Source organism: Euprymna scolopes, chromosome 3 (genome assembly GCF_053919585.1).
Source record: "Euprymna scolopes isolate OS-2025 chromosome 3, ASM5391958v1, whole genome shotgun sequence".
Taxonomy (NCBI): Eukaryota; Metazoa; Mollusca; class Cephalopoda; order Sepiida; family Sepiolidae; genus Euprymna; species Euprymna scolopes.
Window position 1 is genome coordinate 40267956 of NC_136484.1, and position 12519 is coordinate 40280474.

Consider the following 12519-nt stretch of genomic DNA (forward strand, 5'->3'; position numbering starts at 1 on the left):
TATATAAATTATTCAACCATTTGAAAAATGTGTTTAAATCTGTCCGAAGTTCTGAAAGACAATCAGACATTTAGGAAATTAGAATTTTCAAGCATTATTTGATTCCTCTGTTTTTTTTTTGTTTTTTTTAATTAAAATTCTGACCTTGTCTTTCTTAATTTGAAATGGAAATAGAACTGACATATTGCATTTTATTAGTGATTTCAGTTTATAGACAACAAGTAGAAAAAAAAATCTGGTATAAATTCATATACAGTAGAAGCCCGGGATACGGTGTCCCCGGGATACGTCTTTTAAAGGTGACGATGTGAAATACACTGTTTTTCGGCCCCTCGTTACGGTATTTTCCCGGCCTCATGGGGTTATTTATGATGGTATTTGATTATATACATGTGTATTATATACTATACTGTATTTTGTTACTAATTTTTAACATGTACTGTATAAAATTTGGCTTAGGCCCCGTCATATGGCGATTTCACTAACCCTGGAATGGATTAATGCCGTGTATCCCGGGGTTCTAGTGTATAATAATAATATCACTGCTTGGCAAATTCACCTGTTAAGACTGACTACTGGACACTAACTTTACAACTGTTCAGATGAAGATTGCAACAGTGCCATCTATTCCAACATCATAGTTAACAACAGGCACCCCTTTTCACATAAAGCCCCATCCTCCCCCCCTCGATAAGCCCCAACCCCACCTAGGAACTGACTTGCTTGTCTTTAAGACCCCTGAAAACAGTGGATAGCTCATTTCTATCCTGCTTTTGGGTAGAAACCCTCACCCCTAAACTGATGAATTGAAATTGTACATATATTTTTTTGTAAATAAAAAAAAAGAGAACAAGGTTAAGTAAAATTGGCCACAGTGTGAATGCGGCATTGTGAAAACTGGAACTAATGTAAGACAATAGACCAAAAGGATGACGTACAATCTCCATCCCAACCCTATCCAACTTGGCCTTGTGCCATATTCGTGTATAATTATTTTTCAGTATTTTTTTGTGAAATTTCTTTTTTGTAAATCATATTGTAAATCGTATGCACGAATAAATATAATCAACAACGGCAGATATCACCAAGTATCCATTATTTAACATCATGTATTCAAAATTCACTGAAAGATTGCAAATACCTAAAAATATTCCCGTGGCAGTTTAATGTCAAAGAAAATTCTCACCGATAATAGATTATTCAGCAAGTTGAACTATGTAATGAAATATGTATTACTTAAGCTGGGTTATTAGGACTACTATTCCTCTCTTGATAGTTATAGTGTTGATTGATGTAATCTCTGACCGTTTTTAAGTGCATCTTTTCAAGCTTGTAAAAATGTGGAGCTCAGAAACCTATATGTACGGTGTGGATTTGTTGCCCTAAAGAAAACAACTTTACAGCTTTATTTATTATGTAGTAGTGCTAACATCTTTATTTATTATGTAGTAGTGCTAACATCTATCCAATGTAGCCCCCTTCAGCCTCAATCACCACCTCGATATGTGTCCTAAACTGGGAGCATACCTTTTCCACAAGCGCCGACGGGAGCTTGGCGAATACTCGGCAGATGTCAGCGATCAGGCTGGCTTTGGTGTTGTGGAAGATCATGTCAGTGATGTTCTTGATGCATGACAAAGGAAATAGTCCAGCAGGTTCAGGTCAAAGAAAAAAGGGGGGGGGCAGTGACAGAAGGGTACAAGTCATAGCACTCCCTCTGACGCCAAGTCTGGGTTTCTTTGGACTTGTGGAAGCACCGAGTCCTTCTGCCACACTTAGGGTCTGCCAGTAGCTACCTGATTGCACCGGGGGATCACCACATTGTTCAGCACATTAAGGTACACTTTGGTGTTGAATTTCAAGCTGACTTTGAAGATTTGAGGGGTCATGATGTGGCCCCCACTTGAAACAACACCAAAGTATATAACTGTGGCCATAAACTTTGTTGAGCTGTGCCCTCAAGCATTAAACCGTTCGGATTTGCATTTTGAGGGTGTTGACAATGGTCATGTTGTCATAATTTAGATCGGTAGAGAACATGAGTTGTGCAGCAGCCCATTTCCGATCTCATTAGTTGAACATTGTATCATTTTTGGACATGATAGAAGGTTCCTATCGCTCTTGAAATTTGTACACAACTGGATAACTAGTTGATAGTCTGCAACAAAAAAAGAAAACCGGTTTTCATCAAATGGAAATGGAATCATATCGTCTTTTCTATGGCGACAATTTTATCATTCCACCCTGTAATTTATGGAAGTAGATTTTGTCAGCCATGACCAGTTAGTAGTATCAATTAATTTTCTTATTTTTTGGTAATTATCGCCAGAAGACTGCTACAATGAAATTATTGTTAATCAACCCTTTCTTTGTTATGCCAATTTCAGTATGAATTTTGGGAGACTTAAACCAAATCTTCAATATCATATGTGTAGTATTACTATATATGATTATATGTCGATTTCGACATATAAGGTTTGTTCGGATATTTCACACAGATGATTTGCTTATAGTGATGAAGTCTTTGTGTAAGAACCATCCACACATTTTGGTACAACTGCTAATCTTAGTCGGTGCAATAGCTGTCACAAGACAAAGCAGACGTAAAGACCTCATATTTTACATCAGAGTATTCCTTCTCCGAGATGCATGTCTTAACAAGACGGGGAGTACATTTCTCCTAAATGTTTTAAAAACGCACTCAGATACTAGCCTAGAAATTCCTACATACAGGCACAATATATACAGCGCCTAGTATTCCCAAATATTCACCCATCTTTTACTGGCCAGGCTCATTAATGATCTGGCAAGAACCAGTGTGTCATGTCAGTGTAATTATGCCATATATATATGTGTGTGTGTGTGTGTGTGGAAAGTTCTCATTTCATTTGTGACTGTCCGGACATACAACGTTTGGGTAATGGGGCATAAAATGAGGTCCTAAGTTTCAAAGATGGCGGCAGGTCTGTCACTTGAGTTATGGAAGCACAAAATTGATACAATACTTCCGCTATTCTCAAAAACTGCTTACTTACATATTTGTGTAAAATATTAAAAGTTTTTTTGTTGATATATTTTTTTCAACATATTTACGTTTTTTTTTTTTTTCAAGTAAAGTTACATTTTCTTTTTGAAATGTAGTATATTCAAATATACTTTATTTACATATACTTTATTTAAACCTGCGCAGTCTATAACGATCGCCGCCGATTTAAAAAAAAAATTATTTTTCATAGTTTAATTACGGCTTATTTTTTTCACTCCCTTTAAAATAAACATATATAAAAATACGTAAACTTTGTTTGTCAATAGATTTAGTGTGTGTGTGTTTTTTTTTATTGCATATCTTTTTCAAAATAACTATGTTTATATTCTATGCGACTAAAAACATTAAATCAATTGATAAAGAAAGTTTACGTATTTTAATATATTTTTATTATAAGGTGGGGGGGGGTGAAAAAATAAACATAAAATATAGTTAACTATAAAAAAAAAATATTTTTTAAATCGGCAACGATCGTAAGAAACTGTGCAGGTTTAAATAAAGTGCATGTAAATAAAGTATATTTAAATATACTACATTTAAAAAAAAAAAAACGTAAATATGTTAGAAAAAATATTTTAACAAAAATAATCCTTAATATTTTGTCCAAATATATAAGTAAGTAATTTGGAGCAATAGCGGAAGTATTGTATCAATTTGTGTTTCCATACATCAATTGACAGACCTGTCGCCATCTTTGAAACTAGAGCGGGGAAGATTACAAAGGCAAGTGGTCCATGTAAAAGAGATATTCTTTACTTACTTTATAAAGCTTTGTATAAGCTTCGCCTCGGAATTGGTAAGCCTTTATCTGTAATGCATCTAAAGCAATGACTTTCGAAAAGCAAATAACTGCCCTGTGAAAAAAAAAATATCAATGATGAGCTAGATGATGAAGAAAGGAAAAACTAGCTTTCTCACCTTATTATTACAATATTTCACAACATTTTCTGGCCTTCTTCACTTGACTTGTGTCCATAATTCTATTTTTATATTTAACAATGTGTAGTATTTCCTATTTACTACCCTCCCCACGAGGGCAGAGTTAGACACAAGGCCAATTTTTAATGCGGGGGAAAATCCAGCTCCCCCCAAAAAGGAGCACTCTGGATAGAAACAAAAATTAAAATTGTCTCGGTCTAGAAGGATTTCTTCTCCACTGATTGAGGTCAGAAAATGTAAAGTGTAGTATCAAAACAGATACTACACTTTGCTGCAGGCCAAATGGTTAAAATGTGTAGTATTAAAGTACACGTCAGACCATGATTTCTATGTTATGGAATCCCATATCGCTTAGTAAAAAATAATTAAAAAAATCTGTATCGGTCGTGACAACTATGACACGTTAGATAGATTCCTGATCAGTAATCGTCATGAAATAACTCAGCGCGTCACACGTTTGGCAAAAGCAAATGAAATGAAACATGACAGAACATAACACCAATATTATATATATATATATATATATATATATATATATATATATATATATATATATATATATATATATATATATATATATATAATTTCAATATTTGCAATGTGTCAATTTTGTCATAAAATGATGTTGAAATTTTTTTTTTTTTTTTTTACATGAGGGTCACCACTTATCAAGGCCCGAAGGCCACTCAGGGATAAAGTTTATTGTGTGTACAGTAATAAATGAGATAGTATTGTTGTAATCATTAGTATTAGGGGTTTTGATAGAGTGTCTTACTTAAGGAGGAGGTTTTTCAGAAGTTTGTTTATCTTGAATCCTAGAAAACCGACAAAAAAGCACATAAGAAATGCATCATGACACTAGTATTCTAAATGATATGTGATAAAAAGCATATAAACAAAAAAATCTTTATATTTAATCTTTAACTCATGAAAATAAACCGGCCAAAAATACATGAGAAATACATCATAACACGAGTATTCGAAAGTAAATGTGATAAAAAACATCTAAACTAAAACCTGGTAAAATAGGCCAAACCGTCCATATGAAATTTCAATTTTTGCAATGTGTCAATTTTATCTTAATTTAATGTGTAAAACACAGAAAACCGGCCAAATACATATAAGAAATACACCATGACACTAGTATTCTAAAATAAATGTGCAAAACAGCATCTAAAGCAAAACTCTGGAAAATAGCCTAAACCTGAACGGACCGTGCACATGAGAAATTTCAATTTTTGCAATGTTTCAATTTCATCTAAATTATATGTTTAAATCATAGAAAACAAGACAAAAACACATAAGAAATACATCATGACACTATTAAATGTGTAAAACAGAATCTAAACGAAAACCCAGTAAAATAGGCCAAAACCTGACAGCACGGCGTACTTCCGAAATTTCAATTTTAACAATGTGTAAGTTTTATCTTAATTGAATGTTTTAATCATAGAAAATGGGTCAAACGTAGCTAAATTTGTCATGACAATTGTATTCTAAAGTAAATGTTATAAAAGCATCTAAACCAAAATATGTAATATAGACAACGCCTGACAGACTGCGTACATGAGAAATTTCAATTTTTGCAATATGTCAGTGTTGTCTTAATTTAATAATACATTATAGAAAACCAGACAAATATACATAAGAAATACATCATGACACTAGTATTCAGAAGGGAAATGTGATTTAAAGCTTCTAAACCAAAACCATCATGACACTAGTCTTCTAAAGGAACTGTGATAAAGTCCGTCTAAAATTGTCCGCGTACATGAGAAATTTTAATTCTTACAATGAGTTAATTTTGTCTTTATTTAATGGTTTAAATAATAGAAAACCGACCAAAAATTCCTAAGAAATACGTCATGACACTAGTATGCTAAAGGAAATTTGATAAAAAGCATCTAAACCAAGAATCTGTAAAATATGCCAAACCTGACAGGCCGGCGTACATGAAAAATTTCAATTTTTCCAATCTGTCAATTTTGTCCTCATTTTATGTTTGTGTCATAGAAAATATGCCAAAAATACATAAGAAATACATCATGACACGCGTATTCAAAGATTAATACACTCTAATTATTATCAGTAGAATTATGAAGAATATTATTAAAGTTTTTAAAGTGATGCAGGGAATATATTTTATTCATGAGAATGGTTTATAGCAAGTACTTGTTTTTTAGTCTTTTGAGTACATAGTTCGCATCCATTTTGTGGAACTTATATTGTTTAGTTTAATTTATTTAATCGTCTTTTTATCTTGACTCTGAATTAAATCAGAAATTATTTGGTTGTTGATTATCTTTAGGTTCTGAAATATATCCTAAGACGATCTAGATGTCATGTAACTTTTAGGCTCGAATCGTGTTTGAATCTCTCTCGGGCGCTCACACCGTCTGGTATCGTCGAAATGGAACAAACAAAAATAAATTAATTCATTAATATATACGGCTCAGCTTTTTTTTTTCTGTTCTAGCAAAAGGCATTTATTTCCATAACTTTCAAAATAATTCATGTTCCTTGTTTTTTTTTTCTGTCTATTTCATCTGTAATGAGATTAACAAAACCCCACTGCAACGTCTTAAAGGTCTCTTACCACCATCACGTCTATCTCGCCCGGTAAACACTTGTCTTCTCTGACTTCACGCTGGCATTAGCCAACTATTTCTCGCCTTCAGCTTTACACGTCCAGTCCATCTTCTTCGGCATGGACTTTGCTTCTTTTTTTTTTTTCAGACTATGTGGTGTCCTTTTTCTTTTGCTTTTTTGTTCTGACATCCTAATTTCCGGCTACTGCTGCTAATATCTTCACAAGCCAACTGTTCTTCAGCTCCTGCTGATATTTTCTCACACGCTCATACGCATTCAGTTTTATTTCCTCTGATATCACTGCGATCGTTTGGATTGATTACAACAAATAGTGCATTCGGTAGACACTATCCCCGAGTGTCTAAGGTCTCTCTGTACGGGGGTTTGCCAGAACAACTTGTCATGAGGATACTTTTCCCTAGAAGTAAACCCTGACCAAATATTTAAAATCACATTTAGTATTCGCTGCTCAAATAAGATCTCCTCACTATGGCTTATGTACATTAGCTTTTACGAGGAATGGGGCACCTTCTCCAAGTGATGTTACCTCAAATAGCAGCACAAAGCTGGATACTCTATCAAACTAGATGAATTCTTATCCTGGCATCCAAAACGAAAGATATACTACAAGATATGAGAATGGTTAATTGGGAAGAGGAAAACTATGTTCTCAATTTCTTTACTAACTCAGTGTTTTAGAGAAGAAGTTTAATGGAACATTCGAATATCTATGTATCTCATATAGAGTTCAAGTGTTAGCCTCTAGTTGTGGGCCTCTTGATTTCTGAGAACTTCGACTGAAGTAAAATAAAGTGGAGTGGAGGACTGAAATAAGAGTTTGCGTGAAAAGTTTCGAAATTGAACGGCATTATGGTGCTGAGGAGCTGAGAGTAACAAGAATAGTGCAAAGATGAGCCACTCGCACGATTGCTAAATGATAACGTATGTCCGAATTTTTTTAGGATGTGTGGATCTCGAATTAGACTATCTTCTCATATGAGAACCTACAAATGAAACCCCTGGAGGATATTTGATTATCACCACACAAGCAGGCATATAAAATCAACAGTGGGTTCGTTGATATAACAGGGGCGCTTTCGAAATGAATATTTCTGCTTAGAGCACAATTGAAGCATGATACTTGACTTTTGTATTTTGAAATTCAATTCAAGCTATTATCCATAAAAATAATTTTATAAAAATCAACAGAAAGTTCTAGTACGGCACAATCACATTGACACACCGGTTCTCGTCAGATCACCGAAGTTAAACAATGTTGAGCCTGGCCAGTACCAGATGAGTAACCATTTGGGAATGCTAGGCGCTGTATGTACCTTCTGGGAAGGTTGGGTGTGGGGCCAACACCCTCACCCTGTAAAAAGAACTCCTTGCTACAAAAAAATCTACAAAAAGTTGTAGATAGCCTATGCCCCTTCAGGGGCTCAAGGGATATGGGATGGAATAGAAAGTTCTCTACGGTGTAATGTAGACTACAATGTATTACAAACTAAGTAACCTTGGGGTGGCATGTGAAGCTTCCTCCTGGTGCATCGCAATGGGTCCCTAACAAGAGAAGACTATCAATCGATTTAATTGAAAAATAGATGAGTTCACCGATTTCGATGAGAATAAAAATATGTGTGCATGAACATTTATTAATCATCATTCAATCGCGGCTAACGTCGGGTCTCCCCGCTAGTTTTATGTAAATATAAATTTTATTAATTTGTCCGTTCGTCCATCCGTCACAATTGTTTTAAACATAATGAATACATAGAGGAATTCATCTCACTTCAAAATATCCAAGATCTTGACTATTTTTAGAAATAAGGAAATATTGTATCCCTAGTAAATAATAAGTTCCCAATAAATAACGTGGATGGCATGACCGGAAATAGAGACCAAAACCTTGAGCTCATCGATCCGAGGTTTTACCAAGTGACCTGAACTTTCTTATAAATAGATCTTAAAACATTATCTTAACAAAACGGTGGCCAAATGGGTAATGACACAGAATGAAGATATGGGTGTTCCAAGTTCGAATCCAGTTCGTTCCACAAGAATCACTTCCACTTCGGGTATTGGCAACCTTCATGTGGTCCCTCCTATAAGTACCTGATATATTTCTAGAAAGAATTCGGACAACGGAGATACCAATACCAACAATAAAATCTTTGGACTCACCCGATACGATGATGATAACCTTAACAAAATAATTATAACTAGCAGAACCCGTGGAAATTCTACAGTTGTTAAAATTTTTTTAAACATTACATAAATAAAATAAATAAAAAGTAAAACAAACAAATAACGACGAAAACAAATTTTTTAGCAAATTCTTTTTTAATCTCTTAAAGCTAAAATGAATTGATATTAAAAAAAATTAGATTTTTTTAAGGAAAATTCAACACACAACACACTGTTTTGTTTTCTATCTTTCTGAATAAATTTTTACACATAAATTATAAAGGAACACATATCAATTCACTAGCACATTTTTTTTTTTAATTTTAAAAACTATACAAAAAAACTTACAGGCTCCTCTTAATTATGAAATAAAATAGCCAATTTGAAACCGTAAACAGAGAGCCATGTTTTTTTTTTTTACTTTTTGTGGAGGAAATGCTTTTAATGATTTTTAACTGATAAAGACGACTATAAAGGTATGTAATTCGTTTCTCATTAGTTAATATTTGCAATGATGGTGTTTAGTTTTGTGCCACTGGACGTACGGACACATGTGTCACATTTCAGTATAGTACCGATATATTCAAATGCTTTGCATAACTCCTTCTCCTTCCCCCACATCCACCTGTCCCTGTATTTAGGCAACAAAAGTTTTCTATTATTTTTAACAATGGCTGCCCAAATGAAAATTGCTGCCTAAATACACGCACTATATATATATATATATATATATATATATATATATATATATATATATATTTAGGCAGCATTTTTTCTTTTATGCACGTTTCATTAAATAGCACAGACAACTCTTGCTTGTTTTTCTTGTAATCCTCCTTTTCTCTTTGTTGGACCATTTTCCGAACGTTTTTTTTTTCGAGTGAAAAAAGAAACTTCCCATAATCGCGAACGTTTCCGACCTCAATTGGTCATCGTCAGGCGAGTAGTAAAAATAAAAATAAAAAATGAATATATATATATATATATATATATATATATATATATATATATATATATATATATGAAATTAAAGGGATGCAGTGTCTATCTGATATACGCAATGGTAAACTTCAAACTAATATAAATAACAGTATTTATAAATAAAAAATTTAATCCCAACCAAATAAAAAAGCTCAATACGCAATAGAGAGTAGAGCTTATCATAAGAGAAAGAAAATTAAAACTGTAAGTTGAACTTTACAATAAAAATTTATTGTTCGACTGAATACTCCAAAAAACAATTTACAAAGTCCTTATTCCGTGGAGTCTCAAAGAATGCTATTCTGGTTATTCTGTTTTTCCCCCGCTTAGCCTGATCTTAATTTCTTTAAAATTTAATCTGACATCACTTTTTCTAATTAAGCCAATGATGAAAGTTCTCATACTGATTTTTTCCTTCTATTGCTCGGTCCAATTTGACTGGATATCAACTTCTTTTTGGGCTAGTGCACTATCCTGAAAAAGCAATTTTCATTATTTCAGCTGTTTTGAAGGCTTTCCAATCAGATTATATGCATCGTCATGCTGGACTTCTTTTAGACTCCATTCTCTCTAAAGATCTATTTTCGCATTTCAGATCAATTTGAGAGAATTTTCATGCAAGCTGAAATATTATGCGCGGTTTTTATTTTATTTTATTTTTATTTTTTTTACATAGCCAACAGTTTTTCACTTCTTTTTTTTTCTGGCAATTTATATAACCACAATAATTTGCAGTTTCACTGAATGCCTTAACTAGTAAATTCTAGCATTGCTACAAATATAATTTGCTGATTTCTTTATGTCCTCTGATGAGAAGAATAACAAGAATAGCATTCTTTGAAACTCTGCAGAATAAGGACTTTGTAAATTGATTTTTGGAGTATTGTCAAACAATAAATTTTTATTGTAAAGTTCAACTTACAGTTTTATTTCTCTTTCTCTTATATATATATATATATATATATATATATATATATATATATATATATATATACTAGCTGACCGCCTGGCATTGCCAGGTCGTAAAATATGCATAAATATTATGTTTTAATTAATACAGAAACTGAGACATGTGCATGCGAGTATTATGGGTTTTTTTTTCTAAACTGTTCATTTCTTGTAAGTAAAAAAACGAAAAAAATACTCGAGTTAAGATCGAAACCAAAACCTAAAGACAGTGAGTCAAGTACGATAACCATTAGATCAGCGTGACACGTTCTTTAAAAGGTGTTTTTAAACTACTTATTTTTAACATAAGTAATCTGTAATGTAAACTTTTCGCACATGCGCATTCGTGAAACAGTTAGTAAACATAAAAATCCGATGACTCCCACGTACCAATTTTTTCAATTTTTACCCTATAGCAGCCCTTTTTTCCGGATGAAAATGGATTAAAAAAATTTCACATGTCTGAATATCCTATACCAAGTTTCAAGTCTGTAGATAAAAAATCTATATATATATATATATAGGTTAAGAAATGTCCTCACACACACATTCTCACTTTTATACATATACGATATTTATATATTATATTAAAATTAAATTCAAATAGTGGTGAATATTTTAAATAAATGTGGTATTGTGGCAATTGATAATTATTTTAGTAAAAATATTATAAACAGAGGATGATTAACGACATCTAACCCACTTTCCATAAGTACCTGGTGTATTTCTAGAAAGAATTTAAACTGCAAAAATATTGGGGGTATTAATGCCAACAATAGAATCTTTGGACTCATACGATACGATTGTTATATAGTCAGGTGGGAGATATATATTATAAAACGTGTCATACGTTGTATGTGAATATATTCCATAACGACATACACGTTTAATAGTTGGGTTTATCTTTTTCTCTGTATATTCGTGTACGTGTAAATGCGTGTATGTATATATACGCTGTACCATTTAGTTGATCATCTAGTGTGTATATTTTAACATTTGTGCAACAGTTCTAACAGGAAATGATTGACGTGGACGTATCGAAACAGTTGTACACCACAGTTCTTTTTTAACAGATGTAAATAACACAACACATACTTGAATTATTTATGAACAAATATTATCATGATCTGGCCAGCATTTCAGAGATTACACGTTCTTTACATCTTGGTTGTTCAAAGTGACGCCGCTTCCCACGTCATCTTGGTCGTCCGTTCTCTCCGATGTCCGGCTAACGACTCATTAGAATCTCCCCAAATCTACATACATCAGGTGTTTCTTTACGTCACATCATTACGTGTCTCAGACCAACTTAATGTAACCCCAATCTAGTCATTTGTTTATGCAAACCCAAAAATAATGTTCACATCTATTTTCTATTTTCACATTCCTTTTGCGATTTATATGTCAATCATCTTTTCCCCAATTTAATTGTTTATTCTTTTAATCATAATAATTGATCCAGCGACCAGCCTTCGCTCAAATAATAATAATAATAATAATAATAATAATAATAATAATAATAATAATAATAATAATATTTTGACCCTTGGCCTTGCTTGCCACAGTTAACACAGATACTACGCTATGATCACAGCTCAAAGGGTCATAACATTACACAATGCTGATAAAATATTATTGCCTTATGCCTACTGTGTTATAATGTACATCGTATGTTTGGAAATGAATAATTTAAATTATAAGATCTGTTCTATCAAGGAAGGATAATTATTATGTCGGTTCTATACAGAGTGAACCTTCTTTGGGAGTTGGATATTATCCACGGCCTTGTGTATAACTTTGCCTCCGTAAGGAAGTAAATAAATAGGGAC

At 32.9% G+C, this 12519-nt stretch overlaps 1 protein-coding gene across 1 annotated transcript in view; it reads right to left on the minus strand.

The window, feature by feature from the left end:
* LOC145254614 (uncharacterized) overlaps positions 1–12519 on the minus strand; it is a 1033347-nt gene that overhangs the window by 182174 nt on the left and 838654 nt on the right. The window contains exon 37 of the mRNA XM_080113229.1: positions 3807–3900. Within this exon, the coding sequence (XP_079969355.1) occupies positions 3807–3900 (94 nt within the window). The remainder of the gene's footprint in view (positions 1–3806; positions 3901–12519) is intronic.